General features: G+C 55.5%; 1 protein-coding gene across 1 annotated transcript; it reads left to right on the top strand.

Moving 5' to 3' along the window:
- Nucleotides 1–1909: 1909 nt before the first annotated feature.
- SPOCK2 (SPARC (osteonectin), cwcv and kazal like domains proteoglycan 2) lies at nucleotides 1910–23445 on the top strand (the record flags this gene model as incomplete). Its single annotated transcript, XM_079700542.1, has 10 exons — nucleotides 1910–2098; nucleotides 15017–15062; nucleotides 15321–15435; nucleotides 16937–17051; nucleotides 18684–18798; nucleotides 19182–19301; nucleotides 19800–20018; nucleotides 21514–21576; nucleotides 23070–23207; nucleotides 23303–23445. 10 exons carry the CDS (start codon nucleotides 1910–1912, stop codon nucleotides 23443–23445), a joined length of 1263 nt encoding a protein of 420 aa, XP_079556668.1.
- Nucleotides 23446–24448: the final 1003 nt, after the last annotated feature.

Raw genomic sequence — 24448 nt, 5'->3', positions numbered from 1 at the left:
AGAATGGGAGAGCTATGACATCTAGGATCTACCTCCTCAGTGTCTTGGAGACATGTAATTAGGTTTGCTAAAAGATGAGGATTGAAATGGAAAAAGTTGGCAAATGTTAGTACGTGTTCAGAACTATGGGACATCATAGCCACCTCTTCCCAACCTGAGGGAAGAAGACCTAACATTTCAAAAATGTTCACTATGCCCAGGCACTTAGTATGTAATTTTGCATGGGTTTCACAGCAATCTTCTGAGATGGGTGGTATCATTAATTTATAGATAGAAGATAGATTAAGTATTTTGCCCAAGAACCCGGCTAGTAAGAGGGATTCCATCCCCAGTCTATATGACAACAGATTGCTCTTCCATTATACACTGTGGCTGTGTACAACTGGGCAAGGCAAGCCTGCTTTATTCACTGTGAGATGTAGACATCAATGGCCAGGGCCTCATTGCAGCACCACCTCTAAATCCAACTGCAAAGAAAAAGAAAACATGGAAAGGGGGCTGTTGTTTTCTGTTTTCCCAAGGGACTCCAACCCAAGCCATTGATGCATTCAGACTTCCCAGGCAAGCCAGACTCAGGGTGACTATGAACCTTTCAACCTGTGTTTCTTTCCTACTGATTAAGATCATGTTATTCATTGTCTTTGATTTTTTTTTTTAACATCACAGCAGCCAAGTTTTTGGTTTGTTTTTGTTTTTTTAAATAAAAACACAATCTAGGGCTTGGGTCCCAAAAGTTTAATATGTTTTGTCCTGTCAGATTATCTGTTTCCTCTTCAATTTATTTGTGATGTAAACCTCACCCCATTTCTGCTCTGATCCTGGGACTGTGCCCAGAAATGTGTATGTCAACACATTTCTAAAGGCAATGATAAGGATCACAATTTTAACAAAAACTTAAACACCTCAAACAAACCCAGCCTCCCCACACCCCTTTCCCCAGTGGCTTATTAAAATCAACTGAAGTCAAAGCCATAGCAAATGTGCCTTTTTCAAATTTACCTCAAGGCAGGTGAAATGGCCAGACATTTGCCTTTTAGGGTTGCCCTAAGAAGAGCTAACAAAAAGGGTGACAGCCCTTAAACAGTTGCTTGGGGAGGAGGACATCTGCCTCTGTTTTACCAGCTATTCAGTGCTCAGGCCTTGCCTTGAAAAGAGCATGTGGGGCTGGGCAGTAGTTCTCAGGCAGCCAGTTGTTATATGGCTTTTGTCTTAACGAAGCCACCCATTACTGTAGAGCCATAACTCGCAGGAAGCCAGCTGTCAGGGCTGTGGCGCAGGCCCCTCTGGGTGGGAGGCAAGGGGAGAGAAAGAGTGTGGCCAAATTCCCTTTTAGACACCTGAGCCTGGCTTTGTAACCAGAGAGTTTCGTCTTTTCCTCACTCCCATCTTCCCTGAGGAGACCCGTCACCCTTCTTGCTCTCCAGCCTTGGAGAGACAGTAGGGACATCTCCGGATCTAGATTCCTTGGTCTGCAACTCCCTAAGTGCTGGGCTGGGCTGGGCTGGGCTCTGCGGCGGCAGCGGCTGGCTGGCGTTTGGCGCTCTGATCTAGCGCTTCCCTTTGAAATCTACCCCCTCCTTTTTTTTTTTTTTTTAAACCAGGTATGATGATGTCAAACGTGATGCTGATGCTACAGTTACAGACACGGCCCCTGCTGGCGCAGCCTCTCTGATTCTCTTTTCCTCTCCACGTCCGGCGCTGGGCTTTTTTTCAGACAAGTGCATCTCCTAACCAGGTCACATTTCAGCTGCGACCCACTATCCGTCTGTCACCAGAGTCAGACCGCAGGAGGAGGGCTGAGGAAGACGACGGCGTTTGCTCCCCCAACTGCGGGGTGGGAAGAAGGACATTAAAATACTGCAGAAGTCAAGACCCCACCCCCCCCACCCCGGGTCGAATTCAGACCACGATGCGCGCTCCGGGCTGCGGGCGGCTGGCGCTGCCGCTGCTGCTCCTCACAGTAGCTGCCCTGGCCGAAGGCGACGCCAAAAGGCTCAAGGAGGGCGAGACCCCCGGCAATTTCATGGAGGACGAGCAATGGCTGTCGTCCATCTCGCAGTACAGCGGCAAGATCAAGCACTGGAACCGCTTCCGAGACGTGAGTCTGCGGGGCCGAGAGGGCCGAGGGCTGGGGCTGGGGGTTTGGAACAGAGACCCTGGGGCCGGGAGTGGCGGCTGCACGTCGCAGCCACAGGCTCCCGCAGCCCAGCCGGTTAATTGCACCAAGAGTAAACAACGAGCACCCACCGGGCTCCTGAGACCCCTCCTCATGTACTCCCCAGCCCAGGAGCTGGCGGGCTTGGGACCCGCAGTCCCACACCCTCCCAGAGCGAGGAGTTACTCTGGGGGCGTGCGTAAGCGAAGAAGTCTCCCCTTCAGGCTGGGTGCGGAGAGGGGTGCGGGTTGCAGTGGGGCGGGGGGAAGGGGGCGGAGGGGAGTAGGGAGAGAGGGGCGGGGACCCTGGCTTTGCCTGGGCCTCCGACCTGCTCCTCTCTTTTTTTTTGGTGAGCCATCCCCAGGTGTCCCCCAGCTGGGTGGATGCTGCAGGTTCCACATACGGGCCACTGCAGAAGGGTCTGGTCTGGGTGGGGCCGGCGGAGACGGTAGCATCGTCTTGCGCTTGCCTTCTATTCCCATCTTGGGCTTTGGGTAAGGGAGAGACAGAAGGGGACAGGGCCCTTGGTTGGCGCTCTGAGTTGGGGTCGGGGGGCGCTCTTAGCAATGCTCCTAAGGCGAGATGGTGAAAGGCGTGTCCGTGATGGGGGGGCTGGTGAAGGCAGTGAAAATACCGCAGGTCACCTCTGGGTGGCCCCCAGAGCCAGGTCTGGGGTCCCTATGCTGAGGGACGCGAGCACTAATGGAGGCTGGTTTTCCAGGACCAACCTTTCATGGGGGAGCGTGGCCCAGAAGTTGGGGAGCTCCAACCTGGAGGGAAGACTCCCTAGCCCAGTGGACTTGAAAAGCAGAGGGGAGAGCGCAGTAGCTGGGTATGGGAGCCCTTCGGGGACGCCCGATGGAACCCAGGCTTAACCTTGTGCCGGACTTTGCGGGGTAGGGGGTGGGGAGCCGGCTGCGGAGGAGCGGGCGTCGCTGCAGCACTTTGTTTATGGGCACCTGTAGATCAGAGGGGAAACTGAAGGCTGCCGTGTTCGCAGAAGGGGAAGTAGGAGTGAGGAGGGGAGGGCAGAGGGCGTGGCTGGGACGCAGAGAAGGGTCGGGGCGGGGGTGTGAGGTGCAGGATGGGCCCGGATGCTCCGGAGGGGAGGAACGATGGTACCCCGCGATCTGGTGCTTTCCAACACCCTGTCCCCAGAAAACCTCTCCTACGACCCCAATTCTTGCTCCTTATTCCCCAGATTCTCTCATCAGACCCACCTAGTATAACACAGGCCACACCGTGGCCTTTCTCATCTTAAATTGTGTGCATCCAGGAGTTCCTTAGCAATGTGTTTAAAACACACATGCTTCATATGATATCCAGCCAAATGATGGAAACAGGCAGAAATATGCATCTTTTTGTTACCCTGAAACAAGTGACTGTTTATCTCCAAAGTCAAACTGGTAGGTTGTAATTCATCAGGACTCGCATGCTGCCTGGTCCTCAGGGCTGAGTGGCCTGGGCCCGAGTGGGCAGTTTGCCCCACCCCACGGCTGGTCCGGTGACAGGAGCCTGGAGCTCCAGCAAGACCTTTTCCACGTCCCCTGCAGGCCCAGCACAGATTAGCTGCAGTCTCCTGCCGCTGCCTGGGAAGTAGCCCGGCCACAGCATCGAGAGGGTGGCAGCAGGCTGGCCCATCCTGAATGCATGTGTCACTTGTCCAGGCCTCCCTCTGACTCGTTGGCAGTTTGATCTTCCAAAATGGGCCTAGTGAAGGTCAGAGGGAAAAGAAATGCTTAATCAGAACAATACAGGTTTAAAAATAAAAGGTTCCTACCCACCTCCCTTCCTCCACTGACTTCCAATAGCCAACTCTGTGGGTAAGGATAGATGACTGACTGCATGACCCCTGGCACAGGGCTGCCCACCTGTCTCCCTGTACTGATGCCAATCACTTCCCCCTTCCTCCCCTGCTCATCAGAAGAAAGCCACCAGAATGAAATTCTGTAGGACCTGCCCCCATCGGATTCATGGAAAACTTCAAAGCGTGTGTTGGTTTGCATGGCCTCAGGCATTTATAGAGTAGATTTCCTCTAAAACCCCATTTAAGGTAGCCCTGGCTATAGGAGCATGGGGCCAGGGAGAGAAGGAGGACAAGGAAGGCTGGGCAGGAGGACCTGGCTATAGGGATCCTTTGGCAGCTTCTGCAGAAATGCAGGAGGCTGCTAGCTCAGAGCCACTGCATTGCATAACTCTAGGGGTACCATAGTGTGAATGGTGCCCCCTGGAGTTGTGCAGTGCACAGACCGTGCACAGGGGCTCTGCCAGGACTGCAGACAGTTCCCATTCCTGCCCTGTTAGCAGAGGCCCCACTTCCCACCCTAAGGACTGAAGGCCCTCTAGTTGGGCACAGTAGCATCGGCTTTACGTACATTTCATCAGGCAAGCTTTCTTGTAAATATGCTCCTTCACTTCTCAAAAGAGAGGTAGGAGTTTCTTCTGAACCTCTGAGGCATTGCCAGATGGAGCCAGAACCTTGTTGATAATCAGTCACACAATGGTGCAGGGCCCCCACTCTGCCTCAGTGGAAGGGAGGCAAGCAAGCAGGGGGAGTGGAATATTCTTGGGGAAGAGGATCAAGGAGTCGATAGTGTGGGTGGAGGGAAATGTCTCCATTTAATGGTTGGACTGAATTGAGGGGGGAGATTGAGGGAATCATGTCGAAGTGGTCAGGAGAACGAAGGAGAGAAGGAAAGCGCGGGCCGTTGCTCCAGTGTGGAATTGGGGAGTTCAGCTTAGCATTCTTCCTCTGAGCACTAGGATTATTAGGGGGGTGGGGTGTTGTGAAGGATTTACTGGCAGAGTAATCCTCCCCTCCAGTGGGCGCGGGGCTCTCACTTGTGTCAGGATAGATCTCTGCCCTGCTGCCAGGAGGAGGGAATTTCAAGTCAGCGATGGGGATCTAGCTGTGCCCTGCTCTGTGCAGGCCTGGGCTTTTCGGAGCCCTGCTCCCTAGTGCTACTATCTCCGAATTCACTCCCTGCAGAAGTGGGTGGATTTTACCGCAGTCTTTGGAACAGAGCATCCAGAGCCTGGTAGATAGAGATGGACACTTGAGAGGAGACAGGCCCATTACACAGCGTTCTTCCTGGCAGCTTCCAAGAGCTGGCTGGACAGCACTGACCGTTCTTTTTCTTCTTGGCTCTTCTCTGCTTTGTACTCCACTTCCATTACATTTTAATGATATTTATGAGTGTCCAGCACAGTGCTGGGCACCCGGGAGGCACGCAGTTAGCACGTGTTGAATCACTGATTGCAGGGAGTGCTTACATCTGCCAGTCCCTGCAGTCAGCACTTTATCCCTGTGGCCTCTTGTGCCCTCCAACAACCTGTGACATAGTTACCATTACTTTATATTCCACCCTATATAGGACACAGAGGCACAGAGAAGCTGAGTAACTTATCCACGGTCAAATAGCTAGTAAGCAGCAGAGCTGGGATTTGAACCCAGGTCCTCTAACTCAACTTTGCTTTTTAGAGAACTCTAAGCCTAACCCTTAGTGGAGATGGAAAAGAAGAGTCTACCCTGGCTTGTGCCCTATGGGCTCAAGGATGCCTGGGCAGGAGCAGCACCTCCTAGGAAGGGGGGGCAAGGCTCTCAGTGTCTTTGGCAGCCTGCCACCAGCCTGGCCTAGCAACCCTCCAGAGCAGCTCTCTACCCAGGAGAGGCATGAGGCCTGGGTTCAGGTTCTGACTCTGCCACTGCCTGGCAACATTATGCCAGGTACGTCACATAACCTCTCTGAACTTCACTTTCAGTCTAGGAGACTGAAACGGACACGTGAACATGAAGACATCTTGTCAGAGGGCTGGAGGGCATCCATTTCAGGCAATATAGAAAGAAAGTCCAACCCCATAGACAAACCACCAGATGGATCAGTGCTTCTGGGGCTAGCCCACACCATGCCTCTGGCTCCATGAGAATGACACCGATGTATGTTTCTAATTCACTCATTCACTACAGACCCGAGCACCTCCTCTAGGCCTGTGGCTTCACCATGAACCTGGGGTCTGGCCCAGGAAACATCGCCTGCTGGCTACTTAGGATTCTCATGTTTTTATGAACATCAAGTAGGCCAGTAGCAAGTTTCAGCCACAAAGGGGCTCCCTTGTTACCACCCCTCCCCTCTCCCCACCCCACACTGCTGAACCAGTGCAAGTGTGGGAATGAGCTGCACAGGTGTTCGTGGATAAGTGTGGGTGTGTGAGAAGAACCCCAAACTGGGTCAGGATGGATTCCATCATTGAGATTTGGGGATGGGAGGCTGGGTCCTGCCCTGGCCTCTTCCACCTCCACTTTGGTTTCAAATCCTCTCCCACGCTGGAGGGGCTGGCGTCGCCCAGAGCAGTGTAGTGCAGTGAGAGACTCTTGAACACCCAGCGGGGCTCCAGGCCTTGGGAAGAGAGGGAGAGAAGAGCAGTCTTTGCCTAGAGAGGCCGTCTCAGTCTCCTCTCAACTTCCAGGCAGTCTGCAGAGGATGGCCGGCCAACACCACCCCCTCCATTCTCCAGAAGGTCAGAGGGCTTTCTGGAGGAGTGGAAGAGCTCTATCCTACCCTGAGCCCCAAGGGCCCTGGGAGGGTGCTCAGCTTGTCTTCCTCCCTGGGGGAGCCACTTTCAGTTTCTCGCCCTTGATTTTTCCCTTGGTTTAACGGGCAGCCCTTGTCATTCTGTGACTCCGGAAGATGGCGCTAGAGCCCATCCACAGCCCTCCACCTGCACACATTCCCCCCCCACCCAACCCCCACCCCCCCTTGCCACAAGCTGAGCAGCAGGACTTTGGGTTTAGGAAAAGGATTTTCTTTTTGCTCCTGAGGAGGTATCTGTGACCAGGTCAGGGTTCAGTATGTATTAACCAGAGACCAAGAAACCTGAGAAATGAGGCCTAATGGCATCCTGGGGCAAACACTAGGCTGAGGATGGCCATACTGCCGCTGTGTAGGTTCCCTTGTAAGTGTAATGTGGGTCTTCTTAGGGCTATAGACAGGGAAAATGTGTCTAACCTTGGCGGGCAGACCCAGGCCTAGCTGCAAGCTGTAGGGTGATGTGATTCTTGAAATGTTGCAGCCTCTGACCCCCTGAGGGCTCAGCCAGTGTTCACTTGTATATATAGCCCCTTCCTTGGGGTTGCTGCAGCATTTATTGGTCATAAACACATTTGGCACATGTTGGTGCTGCTTTGCATCATCACTTACGCTGTGGGCCTGTATCTCAAGAGTCCTCCTGCTGGTGTTTATCACATTCCTCCCAAGGCAAGTCCCTGAGGGTAGGGTCTGAGGATAGACTGCTTTGTGACCTTACCACCCCGTCCTCAGAGCATTGCATGGGGTTTTTGTGCACACAGTAGGTGCTCAGTATAAGTATATGCACCGTGGAATAGGAGAGCCAGGAAGGGTCTCAACTAACCTGTCCTCTGAGCCCCTCCCTCTTTTCTCCAGGGAGCAGCACTGTGGATTCAGGTGGTAGAGGGCAAAGGGAGAGCTGGGGCTCTGGGCTGAGCCATGCTGACTATTTGGGGTGACCTCTTCCTCTTTCTGGACCCTGAAAGGTTGGGATAGTCACAACTAGAACCCCGGCACCCTGACTCCAATGATTGATTTGTAGGATAAGGGAGTAAATGCTGCCGTGAAGGAACATTATCCCGCAGGCCTCCCTGTTCTCCCCTGTGTCTGTGGGCCTGGACCTGGCTGCAGCCAGCCTTCCCCTTTCTCCTGGGAAGTAGGGGGCTCAAAATTTCCCCCCACCTCAGTGGGCCCACCGAGTGGGTGACCCACCCAGCAGACCTGTGGGTGGGTGTGCACAGGGCTTCCTCAGGTGGAGACCAGGTTCCCTGAGGCAGGGCATCCTGCCCCTGTGGCTGTCTTCCCTGACATCTGAGAAGAGGTCAAGGCTGCACACAGCAGGAAGGACAAGCCAGGCTGGGCCAGTGTCTTACTCCTGCTTGGACGCAAGCTGCTGGCTCCTTCCGTGATCCCTTGCTCCCTTGCACAGGTTAGAGGACGTGGAAGAGTCTGAACTTGTTCAGGCTCCTTTTCCCCTCTTCTCAAAGTTCTCAGTTTAGGAGAGGGAGGGAGCAGAACTGCGGAGCCTCGGCAGCATTAAGCACTGAGCGCTGAGCCTCCACGTTTTACAGATAAAGGAACCGAACACACCCAAGCCCATGTGCTCTTTCACAACCCCATGTCTATGTTTCCTCAGATGTAGTGTCTGGCCCTCCTCAGAGATCCCTGGGATTTAAATCCTGCCCCCCACTCATGTTCCAGAAAGGAAACAGAGGTCCTGAGGCATCTCAGAACAGAACTCCAGGCCCACCCTCCCCTATACCTCTCTCTTGTTCTCTGCCCTCTATGGACCCCTGGGGCCACTGCCTGAACCAGAAACCCAAGGACTGGAGCAGAGATGCCCTTGGAGCAGTGGAGAGCTCAGGCCCCGTGGAATGTGGGGATGGGGGGTCAGCGCGGGCATACCTGAGGCCAGGTGGAGCTCCTGGCATGCTGGCAGTGATAAGCACATTTTTGTCCTCCAAGGAAATTCCTCCGAGCAGAGAGGAGGTGGGAGGCAGGGAGTCTGCCAGATGCCTGACTCCGTCTGTTTGTCCAGGCCTAACAGCCTCTGCCGCTCCCTCTGAGAGAGGGGCAAATATTTAATGACTGCCCCCCTCCCAGCCTCCTCCATGTGGAGGGTGCCGCCTCCTCAAGATGCCTTCTGCCTGGGCCTGCGACAGGGGTGTCAGGCCTTAGCTGAGAAGGAGCCAGGCGGGCCCCACTTCACCCCTGCTTGTTCCTTTCTGGGTCCCTCCCTCTGTGCTCCCCGACTCTTTGCAGGGAGAGGTAGGAGGAGCCCCCAGCTACAAGTTCCCCACTCCTGGGCCTTCTCAGTGGACTGGGTTCCATCAGAGGTTCCCTAGCCTGAGGAATGAGGCCAAAATAATGCCGGCTACGGGACCTTTCAGAGGTTGACAGAGGCCTGGCCCACTTCCATTTTTAGAGGTTCTTGATTTATGAAGAAATGAAGAAGTGCTATAATAGGGTTACAGAAGTTGTGGTTTCTTTAAAGTCTCATGATGCACATCTTTCGGTCCTGTCGGTGTGCCTCTGGCTGTAGCGCCTCAATTGGAGACGTCAGAATCTGCGTTTGAGGTTCCTTGTGACTGTGAGACCCAGAAGTGCCTCTCGTCCACCTTGTCCCCCAGACTCCCACCGTATGTGCCAAAGAACCCAGCTTCAGTGCTCCTGTTTCGTGAGTTTTGCAAGTATAGAGCTTCACAGTTTACAAAGTGCTCTCACAGCCGTTATCGCACTGGGTCCCTCCGCGGCTCAGGGAGGAAGGCAAGGGAGTCAGTCACCCTTAATTTATAGGCAAGGGAAGGGGCTCCAGTGAGGGCAAGGCTCTCTAGGCCACAGTCTTGTTGGCAGTCAGAGGCCAGGCCAGGCCAGTACCCAGTGCCCTGATTCCGTGCCAGGGCGAGGGTGGGGGGTGTCAGTCTCTCCATCACACTGTGCTGCAAAGAGGCAGGTGGAGATTTGCCCAGGTGGTGTTTAGCCCTGGGGCGCTGCTCTTCTTTTGCTTGATTCACTGCTGTGTCCCATCCTCCCCACCAGATGGAGAGGCTGGGGGAGATTGGGTTAATTCAAGCTGTGAAGTGAGCGGGTGATTTGGGTGCTAATTAAAATGACAGGAAGTAAACAGCGCTTGGAAACACCCAGCCTGTGCCCCCTAAGCCCGACTAGGCTTGCGCACTCACTGCCGTTTCTCCCCCAGCTTGGCACAGTGGGCCCTATCTCCATGGCAACCGGGCTGAGCTGCTGAGATCAAAGCAGGAGATGGGTTAGCTCCAAACCAGCCGAACCAGGGGCGGGTGAAGAGGGTTCTGGAAATGCCTGGAGAAGGGGGGCCCCCAGGTGTCTTCCCCCACCACCGCCAGTCTCTCCAGTCTGCTACAGGACTCCCTGCCTAGGGGTTGGGGCAGAGCTGGTGTGGTGGGAGAAACCACCCGTGGGCTGGGATTGGGCCTCCTGGGTCCCGTCCTGGCCTGGGACTTCCTTTATCTGCGAAAATTTATGGAGCAATACAGAGTCCTGGTTAGGGGCACAGATTCTGGAACCCCAGTTCTGGGGGTACCAATACTCTTTTGCTGTGCTCTTGATGTGTGATCCTGTATAAGTCACTTAACCTCTCCAAGCCTCAATTTTATCACCTGAGAACTAGGATGATAATAGTGATTTTCTCTTAAATTCTCATGAAGAGTAAAATGAGCCAATGAGTGCAAAGTGCATAGCGCAATGCCTGCCACACAGTAATTGCTCAAAAGATGTTAGCTATTATTAGGGTATTTTTACTATTGCTAGGTGCTGGGCATAGAAAGGTGAACTTTATATGGTCTCTGCCCTCAAGGAACTGGCCACCTAAATAGGGCAGAAGCAATGCATTGCTTGGTGTAACCAGAGCAATAATAAACTCCTACTAGGTGCAGTCCACCTGAAGGAAAACTAGATACGGGGCGAGGTTAGGGAAGATGAAGTGTGAAAGCCAGGTTTTGAAAGATAAATAGAAGTTCAGGGGCTGGATGCAAACATACATTCCAGAGGGAGAAGAAGGCTGTGCCGAGGCCTGGCCAGAGTGAAACATCCACTGGAAGGACGTGGGGACAGGAAGAGACTCAGAGAAGATGGACTTTCTTCTGTAGGTGACAGGGAACCCTGTGAGGGTTTTAAAATATAATATTTATTGTGTTTTTTCCCCTTCATTAGAAAAGTAATACATGTTCATTGTAGAAATTTTAGAAACTTGGAAAAAGGCAGAAAGATGCCCAAATTCTCTATTCCTCTCCCCCAGAGGAAACCACTGTTAACATTTTGATATGAATGCTTTTTACCTAATCATCTTGAAACATTTTTTTTTTCAAAATAAGGGCAAGCTATATATTTAGCAAAGGGTTTTAAGGTGGGAGAAACATGATCAGAATTATCTTCTAGACAGATCCCTGTGGCTGCAGGAGTGTGGAAGATGGGCGGGGTCAGGGAGAGCCCAGAGGAGACCCTGCAGTAAGTGAGGCCGGGGTTGCTAGGGTGGGACCAGTGGGCATGGTGAGGGGAAGGCAGGCTGGAGAGAGAGCAGGAGGTGGAGTGGACAGGACTTGCTCCTCTCACTGAGACCCCTTGGGGGCAACTCTCCTCACACCCCACTGGTCTCTTGCTCTCCCAGTGGTGGCCGCTCTCTTCTCCATTTGCAGGGGCCCCTATTGTGGCCTCTCCCTGCCCATTTCCTGTCCCTCCACCATTTTTTCCACCTGAAGTCTCTGGTCTCTTCTGCTGTAACAGCTTTTATTTGTTGAGTATTTTGTGGACACCAGGCACCCTTTAATCTCTGAGTGGTCCAGGAGTTAGGTGCTGAGCTCCTACAGGCCAAGGTGCTTGCCCAAGGTACGCTGGTAAGGGAGCGTGGGCTTCTGTGTGACTCCAAGGTCCTCTCTCCCCCCTCATCCCCCTCTTTGGCTGGCTGCTTCCATTCTCCTGGAACTGAGTGTCCTGGGATCCAGAACCACTTAGGCCTCCCCCAACCTCATCCACCACAGCAGACACAAGGAGCTTAGCTAGAACCCAGGGCAACCCTTGTATACACAAGGGGCTCAATCCCTGTATCCTGTCAGGGGGAATCTTAGCCTCACTTGGGTTAGGGTAGGTGGAGATGGCTCCCCACCAGGGCTCTCACAAAGCAGCAGGAAAGGGCTTCCCTGGTGGCGCAGTGGTTGGGAGTCCGCCTGCCGATGCAGGGGACACGGGTTCGTGCCCCGGTCTGGGAAGATCCCACATGCCGCGGAGCGGCTGGGCCCGTGAGCCATAGCCGCTGAGCCTGCGCATCTGGAGCCTGTGCTCCGCAGCGGGAGAGGCCACAGCAGTGAGAGGCCCGCGTACCGCAAAAAAAAAAAAAAAAAAAAAAACAAAGCAGCAGGATGGTGAAATAGCCCTTTCTTAGAACTCTCTCTTCCCACAGCCCACTTCCCCCTGGATTTCTAATCAGAAATTCTTGGTATTGACCTTTGAGAACCTTCTTTGTTCTGAGTCCCAAAGGCTTCTGCTCACAGCCTGGTTGGAGGCTAAGGCATTAGGTTAGGTCCAGAGTGAGGGAGGGAATGAGCAGGCATCAAGCCCTCAGCTAACACCCCCCCTGCTCCAGTTCAGGTGTGGGTGGGTTCTGGGGCACACAGACCTTGTTGGTTGAAAGCAGGTGACTCACACAAGCCACTTCCCCCGTCCTCTTCACAACCTCATGCCCACTCCCCTTCCAGAGGACGATGGAGCAGATGGGAAGACCCCAGCTCCATGAAGCCCAATCCCTACTTTTGCCCCAACTTGTAACCCTGGCCTCAACCACTTGGCCATGCTCAGCCTCATTTCCCATCTGTGGTGAGCGGACACCAGGGGAGGGACCCCTCCACCCTGATGAGTTCCTGGAGAAGAAGGGCTGGGTCTGGGCTAGCTTCCTTTGGCCCTGGCATAAAGGGAAATTGTGCCGCAGTTCCCTGTCGGCTGCCTGGCGGTCTTCTTAGAAGCTTGCCCAGGGGCTCAAGAGGGTTCCAGCCACATCCTGTGGAATTGGGTGGGTGCCTGAGCCAGGAGCCTGGGCTGGTCTGTTCAGTGTCCAGGGGGCTGCCCAGGCCAGGTTCTCCAGAAACCCCTCCTGTGGTTTTCCTCCTTCTGCTCCTGGGTCCAAGGACTGCGGGACACTTGGCTGCTTGGACACATATGTGGGTTGTTACTTAGTTTCTAGATAAAAACCAACTGGCATTGGGTGAACTGTCTTGAAGTGTCCTTCTTTCCTACGAACACCCAGCACACACCGTTGCTTCACGTGTGTGCATGGGTACAGATGCTCACAGACGAGGACACGCATGCCTGCACACACAGGTGCTTTGGGACACACGCCCATGAGTGTGCACATGTGAAGACCCAAATGAATGCACACACGTGCGCGTGTGCAGAAGCACACACTCAGGTTTGCACCTGACCCCAGCGTGCTCTACCTGGGTCTGATGCCAACTGCTTGATCGGCATGGCCCCTCTCTGGCCTTTGCCCAGGAGGCTCTGTTGATAAGGGCTTTTGCCCCTGCCTGTTCCTGATGCTTGCCAACTTCCAGGGGACGCATCAGAGGCCTCAGAGCCCTTGGGCTTTCAAGGCACTGTGGGTGCCGTCTGGTGCAGGACCCCCATGTCCTCTTCCCCAGGCCTGACAGGAGTCTGGTCCCTTCCCATCCCTACCCCACAGTGTGGCCTCTGCCCTCATCCTTGCATAGTTTTGATCCTTGGGTGGGACTCACGACGGGGAGGCAGCTGCACGTGGCTTCTCCTGCCCCCGTCCTCCAGCACCCGGAGCCCCATGCAGAGGAGGCCGGCAGCTGGCTCCTTGGTACTGCCAGCCTCCAGTCCTGAGAAACCCTCTCCCACCTGCCTGGCAGAGCTGCTACTGGGAGCACCTTGGGAGCTGTTTACTGGTTTTCAGCTGCTGCCTCCACCCCACAGGAGAAAGTGGGGAAACCAGAGGAGCTGGGGTTTTATGCCAGTGAGCTAGGCTGGGTGGGAGCTGCTCTGCCTCTGGCCACTGCGGGGTCCACAGGCTCAGGGGAGGGACTTGCGGCCGGAGGAGGGTGAGGAGAGAGCTCCCGTGTGCCCCGGGTGCCCGACAGTGTGCGGTATCCAGAAGAGAGGTCTGTGCTGGGCATTGGGTGACCTGGGTTCTGAGACGGTGGGACCTGGGTCAGGTCATTTCTTGTCTCTGGGCTTCCCGGCCTCTCCTGCGCATAGAAGGGGCTGGGACAGATGACCTCAGAGGGCCTTTTCAGGATCTTCTGAGCCTGAGGATTTGCAGTTGGACGATGGTAACTGAGGAAGCTGTTGGGAGGGGCCGTGGTCCCCCTTTCTCTCAGTGCACCATCTGAGTTCTGCACGCAAGTCAGACCTTGACTGAAAAACAGGTGTCAGGGGAGGGAACTGCCTAGGAAGGGAGGGACCCTGGTAGAAGGAGAGAGGGTGTTTCTGGAACAGCCAGGGCATAGGCATGAGAATCACTTCCCAGGCAGTATGGGCCTCTCAGACACCTGTCCTGATGGTGGGGTGAGGGCCGGTTCCTTTGGGACCGGCTTCAGGGCCTGAAGTAGAGGGATGGGGCCTCACCCTTAAAGCCATGGGCCTCACCTCTACTGCTCCTAAGGCCAGCCCTGAGCGGGCCCAGGCCTTAAGCTCTCTTTTGTAAAGACATAGGAGTTCTATCCTCCAGTTGGAGACCATAGAGGTCAGAGGACGGTAGCAATCAAAGACCATTGCCCAGCATCCACAGTCACGTGATGAGGCCTGGGGAGCCCTGACCACATGGTCTGAGGGTAGGCCTCACACTAAAATCCTCGTCTCTCCCTCTCTCCTCCTGCTCTGCTTCCCGTGGCCTGCTGCTGCTTCCCGATCTCCAGGAGGTGGAGGTGAGTACTGCCTGGGGTTCCACTGCATATGTGTCTGCAGCTACACACCCCACTCTCTTCTCTTCTCCCTTGCACACTTACCCAATTTCTCCTCCCCTGCATCATCCAGTGTGGGATGGGGGGTGTGGAATAAGGAGAGAGGAGATGGGGAATAGGGGAGAGGCCGGAAGAGATTCTGGGCATGGGTTTAGGGGAATAGAGGTCTGGGGGAGGCAGCTGGCAGGGCCTGGGTGGACAGGGGTCATCTGGGAAACCACGAGGATGGTGGCAGTTGACATGCGGAAGCAGTGGCCCAGCCTTCTCCTCTGTTGGCTCTGGAGTTGAACTTCGGCTCTAGGATGTAAATCTTAGCCCTTCCCTTCTCCCTCACCCACTCTGTCCTTCCCTAGGATGACTACATCAAGAGCTGGGAGGACAATCAGCAAGGAGATGAAGGTAACATGCCCCTCCCACGTTGGGGAAGGTGACTGACACCCGTGAGGACTTGAGACCAGAGGGCAAGTCCTGATCATGGCTTTGGACGCTCCTTGGGGAGCCAGACCAAATGGGGATGGAACTTCCAAGCTGAGGAGCTCTGGTTATCAAGGGCTGATAGAGAGAGGGGCTTCCCAGCTCAGAAGTGGGGCTGGGGGCTCCTGGGCTCTCTAACACTGAGTCCCAGGTGACCTGTGTCCTAACTCTGTGTCCCTGCAGCCCTGGATACCACCAAGGACCCCTGCCAGAAGGTGAAGTGCAGCCGTCACAAAGTGTGCATTGCCCAGGGATACCAGCGGGCAATGTGCATCAGCCGCAAGAAGCTGGAGCACAGGTGAGGGCCTTGGGGAGGTGGGAGGCCTGGAAGGGGTTTGCTTAAAGAGCAAGGGCTTAACTAATACATAGGAGAGGATCAGTTATCTTTTGCTTCGGAACAAACTACTCCAAAGCTTAGTGGCTTAAAACAACAAATGTGTGTTATCTCACACAGTTTCTGAGGGTCAGGAATCAGATGTGGTTCTATTGGATGGTTCTGGCTTAGGGACTGTCAGGAGGTTACAGTCAAGATGCTGGCTGAGGCTGCATCATCTGAAGGCTGCACTCAGGCTGGAGGATCCACTTCCAAGCTCACTCACTTGGCTGTTGGCCCTAGTCAAGGGGACCTCTCCATAGGGCTGCTTGAGTGTCCTCACAGCATGGCAGCTGGCTTCCTGTAAGGCAAGTCATTCAAGGGAGAGAGAGCAAGGAGGAAGCCACATTTATGACCTAGTCTTAGAAGTCACACATTGTTACTTCTGCCACCTCTATTTGTTAAGAGCGAGTCTTAAGTACTGCCACACTCTAGAGGAGGGGAATTAGGTTCCATGTTTTGAAGGGAGGAGTGTCAAAGAATCTGTGGACATATTTCAAAACCACCACACTGTATGAGATCAGACACCAAACTGTGGGACCCAGGGAAAAGCACATTTCCTCTCTGGGCCTCGGTGTCCATATCCGTAAGACAAATAGGTTGGCCCAGATAGTTTGAGGTTCCTTCCAGCTCTGACATGGAACAACTTCATGAAATATTTAAGGTTGTAGCTTCTGAGGCTTGTAGAGGAGGGAAGGAGTGAGGGGCATTTGAGGCCTTAGCTCCAGCCCAAGGACAAGACCCTGCCTGACTCCAAGACACCCTGGAGAAGGTCCCATTTCCCTCCCCTTTCTCCTTAATCATAGAATCAGAGACCAGAGACTTGGGGTTGCAATCTTAGATGCCTGTAGGGGCCTGGCAGGTAATGTAATGCATGAAGAGAGCTTGGTGACAAACCACTCTGGTGAGCCCAGGCCTTGTGGAAATGCAGGACCAGGACTCCCATATCTTCCATTTTAACTAGGCCAGAAATCCAGGTTTTTTTATGTGAACTCTTCCATTTTGCAAATGTTCGTGAATAACCCAATTAAAAACAAAAACCCTTGGTGGTCAAACAAAATGATCCTACAGGCCAGATGTGACCCATGGGCCATCAGTTTGCAACCTTTGATTTGGTCTTACCCCTTATGCAAGTGTGAGTCCCTTTTACATCTTACACTTGGGCCTGGAGTTGCACCCTGAGGGCCCTGCTGGAGAGGGGAAGCTGGGGGTCTATACACTGCCCTGTTGGTTCCACCTTTATGAGCTAGAAGAGGGTCTGGCTGGGGGTGATGGGAGGTGGACAGGGGCAGGGAGGCAGCTGCATCTACTATAGATCACCAAGAGCAACTTCTTTTTGGAACCAGTCTCCTGAACCCTCCCTTGCCCTGTCCGTCTCTCATTTTTGCTTCCATCCCTGTGCCCTCCCATTCCGCTCCTCCTGTAGGATCAAGCAGCCTGCCCTGAAACTCCATGGAAACAAAGACACCATGTGTAAGCCCTGTCACATGGCCCACCTCGCCTCCATCTGCGGCTCTGATGGCCACACTTACAGCTCAGTGGTGAGGAGCCCTGGCCCCAGGAGGGGTGGGGGTGGGGTGCACTGGAGTCCGCAGGGACCAGAGAGGACAGCTCAGCTGGGCCTTCTGTGGGGCTCCCAGTACTGCTGTGGGGCCGGATGCACTTGTTAGTGCATTCAGCGTGGCCGACCACAGCAGGGGCACCAAGCCCAGGAGTCTGAGCCAGACCCTGCCCCTGACCTCGGGCAGGTGCAGGTGGGGGCTGGGGCCTGGAGGAGGCCGGTAACTGCAAGTCAGAGTAAGTGAGGAAAGGGCCTCATGAAAGTATGGAGGGCAGTGGAAGGAAGGAGCTCCATCGTCCAGGTGCTGGAGGTTGAAATCTTCCCATGGGTGGATATCCACGTGGACAGGATGGTTCACCAGCAAGCACCAGGCATTCTGGGGCAGGAGGAAGTAATCCTCCGTGAGATGACAATGTGGGAGGGAATGGTGGTTGGGTGAGTGAATTCCAACTTGATGGGATTTTTGTGAGGGTTAAATGAGACAGTATTTGTGAAAGCATTTTATAAACCTTAAAGTACCCTAGAAATGCGGGTGCTAATTGTGAATGCTTCTGCTAGCTGTGAGGAGTTGCTTGGTGTTTGGAGGGCATGGACTGTTAGCTGGTGTTGGGTTCTAGGGCTTAGGAGCCCTTTTGGAGTGAGATGCAGATTTAAGAGTCACCCATTGTGGGTGATGATTGAAGTTGGGGAGGGGATGAGGTCACCCGGGGAGAATAAGGCAGAGAGAGAAAATAAGCAAAAGGGCAGAAGCTGCACGGAGGAGGGGTACAGAGGACGTAGGCGGAGCTGGTAGAGAGAGGAGAGCGCTGAGTCACACCACCTGAGGGCAAAGCGGGGTTTGGGCAGGAGGCTGTGGTCTGAGGGTCCCAGCGCTGCCCTGTGGGGAGGTGGAGGTCATCGGGAGGTCTGGCTTCCAGCCCAGCCCCGTGGCCTTGGCTGAGTCACTGGGCTTCTCTGAGCCTCCGTGTTCTCTGCTGAGCACGAGAAACACAATTCCTCCCTCACAGAGCTGTCGGGGGCCAGGTGAGGTCACGTTGTAAAATGCTACGAGGACCCGCTTCCATGAGCGGTCATCCCATGGGGAGAAACCAGACACGACCAGGGGAAAACACTTGAAGGGCGAGGAATGGATGAACCCCTCTGGAAACTGTAAAGGCCAGGGAATTAGCAGATGTTCAATAGCCAGTAGCTGTTTGTTATCAAGAGAGCCCATGGAGGTGACTGTGGGAAGGCCATGAGGGAGGGGCCCACAGCCGGTTACTTAGGGGCCAAGGGACTGTGGGGAGGAAGGGGAGAGGCCAAGAGGGCAAGGAGGGGTGGGTGAGTGGCGGTGAGGGGATGGGGGTTTCCTGGGAAGGACAACTGTGCAGAGAGGCAGGCTGGTGCGGAGTGGGGCTCCTGGGAGCCTTTGATTCCCCCCGCTTCCTGGGCCTGCTGCCCCTGACCACTGTACACCTGTGGCCTCCAGGGGGATTAGGAGGGCCGCTCCAGGCTGTTCGTGGGTCTGTCCCTCCCAGCTCCAAGGGGGAAGGCAGATGTGGCTGCCATGGTTGGCTGGAGGGTGCCCCTAGCAGTGCCCCCGTCACCCAGCCCGACCTTACTTTTCGTGCAGTGTAAGCTGGAGCAGCAGGCGTGCCTGAGCAGCAAGCAGCTGACGGTGAGATGCGAGGGGCCCTGCCCCTGCCCCACGGAGCAGGCCGCCACCTCCTCCACAGATGGCAAAGCAGGTAATGAGTGCCGGGCCGCAGCCAGGCTAGGGGTGGGAGGCGGCTCACTGCCAGGGCCCCGGGGCGCCTCCTTCAGCAGAAGTAGCAAAGACAGGGACAGGCCTGAGGGACCTGTGGGTCTGGAGGTCTGGTTTACACTGAGCAGGAGGGCCCTGGCCTCATCCCAGGGAGACTGCGCTGGGTGTTTTCAGTGCTAGGGAGTGAGGCGGAGGAGGAAGGTGGGAGAGGAGGAGAGAGAGCCTCTGATTTCTAACTCTGCTTCCCTCTGGCATCCCACTGCTCAGCCTCCAGGCCTGTAGGGCAGCACCCCCAGCTGAGACCATGCTTGCTGCTTCACCCCACCTTCACCCTCCACCCCCTTCTCCCTGTTCTGCCGACTGCAGAGACCTGCACGGGCCAGGACCTGGCTGACTTGGGGGATCGGCTGCGGGACTGGTTCCAGCTCCTTCATGAGAACTCCAAGCAGAACGGCTCAGCCAGCAGTGGGGCTCGCCTGGCCAGTGGTACAGGAGCTGGTTGCTCTGCAGGGGAGGAGGGTGGGAGATGGGGAGACAGGGGTACACTGGGCCACCTGGCTGCACTGGGAAGCACCCACTTTTGCCCCCTCCTGCCAGACCCTGAGCCCCTGAAAGAACCTAAACCTCAGAACAAGGGGAGGGAGTCTTGATCAGACAGGAGGGATTTGGGATAGCTAACAGGAAGAATTTCTTAAAGTGAGTGGAAGGAAGCTAAACCCTGAAATGGGTAGCCAAGGGAAGGTAAGGAATTATTTTCCCTGAAGGGCTTTCAAAACAGGGTTTTGACTGGGTTGGGTGCAGTCCTGTGCAGAGGCCGAGGGGTGGGCCTTCAGCCCTTCTTGAATTTCTCAACGCCATGGTTGGATTCTGAGCTGTCCTGACCCTGAACAGAGGGCTGGGGCTGACAGAGAGGCGGGGGGATGGATGGACAGATGGATGGAGCGATCTACCTTGAGCAGGTCTGAACCGTGGCCTTCTCCCCAGGGCTGGACAAGAGCCTGGGGGCCAGCTGCAAGGACTCCATCGGCTGGATGTTCTCCAAGCTGGACACCAGTGCCGACCTCTTCCTGGACCAGACAGAGCTGGCTGCCGTCAACCTGGACAAGTACGAGGTCTGCATCCGCCCCTTCTTCAACTCCTGCGACACCTACAAGGATGGCCGTGTTTCTACCGCCGAGTGGTGCTTCTGCTTCTGGAGGGAGAGTGAGTGTGGCCCCTCCCAGGGCCCCGCCCCCCCGGCCCTGCTGTGCGGGCTCTGCCCCTTGCTCCAGGGTGTCTTTGGGAGTCGGGGTGGCTCCCTCTTGGCTACCTCTCCATGCCCAGAACTTTTCCTGCTCCCCCACTTCCTCCACTCTCTCAGCACCTCACCTCTTGGAGCCTAGGGAAGCCAGCACTTGAACTCCCTTCCTCGGCAGGCTCCAAGGTGGATTTTGTGGGTCCTGAAGCTTATGCGCTTTCGGAGGCCTGCTTTAAGGAAGAGTGTTAAAAACTACAAATGTAAAATTTCTAGGGCCCCTCGGAGGGCTTGGAAGGGGCTGAGGGTTCCTGAAGCTGAAGCTAGGTTGGCTTCTCAGTGATTCCACCTTTAGGCCCATCTCACAGTACTTGCCCCAAATATGTGATTATGCGTGTGATCATTAGCCTTAGAGATGTAACGTCATTTGTCAGCTTTATATATCCTGAGCCAGAGCAGGACATGTGCTTAGAGATCATCTAGGCCAAGTAATAACCATCATCGATGGTTAAACTGAGGTTCCGAGGGATCAGCTGACCAGCCAGAGGTGGGGTAGCCCGTGCTGTGCCTCTGGTGTTTGGCCTGGTCCCCACTGTGGTCGTGTGATGGGAGTGTACAGCAGCTGTGGCCCGAGGCTGGGGCTTCCTCTAGGGTTCCGCCATAAGCTGGTGTGGGACACTGGGCAGGCAACTGAATCTTTCCGAGTTCAGTTTCTTCGTCCAAATGGGGAGATAACAACACCTCAGAGACTGCTGTGAAGATGAAGTGAGAACATCTGGGTGCAGCGCACCATGTAAATCACAGATCCCTCCGCCAGTGCGGGGTATTTCGACCAGTTTTACTGCCCGTAACTGCCCAGCCTTCCTGCTCTCTCTGCACAGCTCCAGCACTTTTGCTTCCCAGGCCTTTGGAGCTCGTGCTGTCCATTCTGTACAGTAGCCTTCTTGGGCAGGAGGCTGGGAGCTGACCTCATTTTACAGATAGCCAGGCCCCCGCTGGGAAAGGCTAGGGGACTTCTCAAGGTCACAGACAAGTTAGATTTGGCTGCCAGTTATTTTCAGGCTTCCATCTAATGTTCCCTCCAGTCTTATGTTGCCCCCGGGCCCTCTCACCCTGGGGAATCTGTGCATTCACCTCCTCTTCTGAACCCTGTTTACCCATCCCATGAGTCACCAATACCCTCAGAGAGCCCTGGGCTTCTTGAGGGGCCTCAGCGCATCCCACAGCCATGGAACAGCCTCTCCCAGTTGGAGCCCGGGTGTTCTTATCTGGCAGAGCCCCTGTGCCAGTTTTGGAGACCTTAGAAGGATCAGTGCCTCCCACTGTGGGGCAGCCCTGTGTCAGAGCCTGGGTATTTTCATCTTGCAGAGCCCTCTGACTGGGTTTCTAAGCCTTGAGGGGGCTCAGTGAGTCCCATCAGCACCGTGGGACAGCCCCCATCAGAGGCTGATTCTCTCCCTGCAGAGCCCCCCTGCCTGGCAGAGCTGGAGCGTATCCAGATCCAGGAGGCTGCCAAGAAGAAGCCAGGTGAGGGGGCTGGGCTCGGCTCAGAGGAGGAGTCAGGTGCCCCGGGGTCCCTCTGAGGCCCAGAGGCTCTAGCCCCTGGGTATCATGGAAGATGCTGAGTTCAGAGGAGGCCCTGGCTTAGGAAGACAGGAGACGGAAACTCTTCCTCCTGTCTTTATCCTCGTGGTGGGAAAAGGTCTCCCAACCAGCCCCTCAATAAGTGTGTTTTAAGCACTAATTTTGTGCCCATTCCTGCCGGGGCTGGAGGTAGGAATACAGAAGGTTCCTAGAACCCTCTGTTCAATTCACTTCAGCCAGGGTGTGTGCAAAGCTCAAGGGAGGCCCTGCCATAGCAGATGCTCGTGTTCTCGGCAAACATTTGAGTGCCAGCCCTGGAGAGACAACAACAAACCCAGCCTAGGTCAGAACTGATGGGCAAGACAGTAGTGGTCCCTGGCCTCATAAAGCACACAGGCTACTTGGGGAAACACAACCCACAAGGTGACACACCAGAAAGACAGAGCGACCGGTTGTGGCTCCTGTATGTAGCTGAGGTGCTGAGGGAGAGCACAGTGGACAGAAGTCAGCCTGGGGTCAGCGAAGGCCTCTCTGGGGAGCTGGTGTTCAAGAGGAGACCTGAGGGGATGAGAACAAGGTAGCCAGGAGCAGAGCTGAGGGCAGGAAAACGTTCTTGGGACACAGAAAAGGACCCGTGTGGCTGAGCGTGGTGGTTGAGGGGACAGAGGTCCGAGGGACAGATCCCATGGGGCCTTATAGCTCCTGGGTGCAGCTTGGCCTTTAACTGGGCAGTGAGACCAGCACATATGAAGCCAAACACTGGAACCTCCCTGCAAAGCCGTATTGACTGAGAACCCAGTGGCCTTTGGGGGCAGGCACTAGTGCCACTTCTGCCAGGAAGCCAGGATCTTCCTCCTGGAAGGAATCCTCTCTGATCTGCATTCCCCGAGCATATGCGCTGGGCCTTAGGGCACATGTCCTGGGGTGCCTGGTGTTAATATTTCTCTGTTATCTCATCCCTACTAAGTGGGCAGAGTCTATCACCGGGGCCCCAGAGTGGGGATGTCAGCCGGTGTCTGTTAAGTGAACAGAGGAGCAGCCTGAGGGCAGGTCAGAATCAGGGCTGGGAGGGGAAGCTGGCGTTGCCGGCAGGAGACATCCAGGCAGAGGAGCAGCTGTAGGATCGAGGGCGTCTGCACAGCGAGGTCACACTGGCCATCCTGCAGGACTTGGGAACTGTGGAGGCAGATGGGAGCCATTGCAGGGGCTGAGCAGGTGGTTTAGAAAGGCAGGTTTTCTTGTTTCTGGTCAGGCAAGCTGGAATAAATGCTGGCGTCCAACCCTGGACGTCTGAGCTTGTTGGGTGGTCAGTACCTGGGCTGGCTGGGATCTGGTGGGGTCTGGGCCCCTGTGAACCCAAGGTCCCAGGGCCACCTCTGGGAAGAGCCCACACCCCGAGGCCCCTGCTCTAACCCTGCGGGGCGTGCCCCATTCAGGAGTCTTCATCCCGAGCTGTGACGAGGATGGCTACTACCGCAAGATGCAGTGCGACCAGAGCAGCGGCGACTGCTGGTGTGTGGACCAGCTGGGCCTGGAGCTGACGGGCACCCGCACGCACGGGAGCCCTGACTGCGGTAAGGGCCGGACAGCCGCCAGAGGCCCAGCTTGGTGTGGCAAGGTTTCCTGCTAGCAGGATGCTAACCTGCCGCTTGGCTTGTTCCCCTCACAGACGACATCGTGGGCTTCTCAGGGGACTTTGGGAGCGGTGTCGGCTGGGAGGACGAGGAGGAGAAGGAGACAGAGGAAACAGGCGAGGAGGCGGAGGAGGAGGGCGAGGCTGGCGAGGCGGATGACGGAGGCTACATCTGGTAGATGGCCCGCGGGGAGCTGGGGCAGGCCAGGGTGCTGACGGCCGGGGAGACAGGCCAGCAGAGGCCTGGACAGAAGCAGGCAGATTGCGAACGGATCCAGAAAATAACAGTCTGAAGCTACCCTGGCTCCAACGGGGAGGACCAGATGTGCAAGTGTGCATGGCACGTGTGTGGCATGTATGGCCGGGATGTGAGAGAGAGAGAGAGAGAGTGAGAGAGTGTGTGTGTGTGTGTGGCATGCACTGAAAAACGTGTCCTTGGTCCACACTGCTACTGGCAGAGAGTCACCCAAAGGCCCCTTCGGCCTCCTTGTAGTTGTTTTCTTTCCATTTTAGTTTTAAAATACACACATACACACACTGCAGGGTCAAAACTGATTAAATGAGATGCCCCCTTGCCAGTCCCCCAGCCCCATCCAGGCCCACCCTGACACCCTGGGATTCCTTGTCCTGATTTGCTACCCTCTCCTCAGGCAGTCCTCCCTCCTCCTGCCCCTGCCCTTCTCTCTTTCCCTTCTGGAGTCAAGCCCTGGCCTGTGGGATGAGGCCTAGGGACCATCCCTGGGGGCAGAGGGGAGGGAGGGCAGGGAGCTGTCTGCTGGCCAGTTTGGCTGTGACACACCCACCAGACTCAGATGAGAGGGGCTGGGACACCCGCCTCAGTGAGCGCTTTCCCTTTGCTGGACTCTCCTCCTAAGCCAAGCCAGTGTGACCAGAGGTGGCAGAGAAAGAGCTGGGGGCAGAAGCTGAGAGGTGGGGGAGGAAGAGGCCTTGGCAAGCTGCTGGGGAGGGGAGGGGTGGACCATGTGAGGAAGAGAAGGGGCCAGCTTGACAGGGAGAGTATGCCTTTGCAGATCCAGGTAGAGCTCTTAGGAGTGGAGACGGGGCACCCCTGAATGCCAGGCCCTGGAACAGCTCAGGCCCCTTTCTGTGGCTCTCAGGTGGGGGCCTGGTCTGGGCTGTTCTGTAGGGGCAGTGGGTGGTGGTTATGCAGGTGAGCTCCCC

The sequence above is a fragment of the Hyperoodon ampullatus genome, assembly GCF_949752795.1.
Source record: "Hyperoodon ampullatus genome assembly, chromosome: 1".
NCBI classification, from domain to species: Eukaryota; Metazoa; Chordata; class Mammalia; order Artiodactyla; family Ziphiidae; genus Hyperoodon; species Hyperoodon ampullatus.
This window is presented reverse-complemented; position numbering and strand designations above follow the sequence as displayed.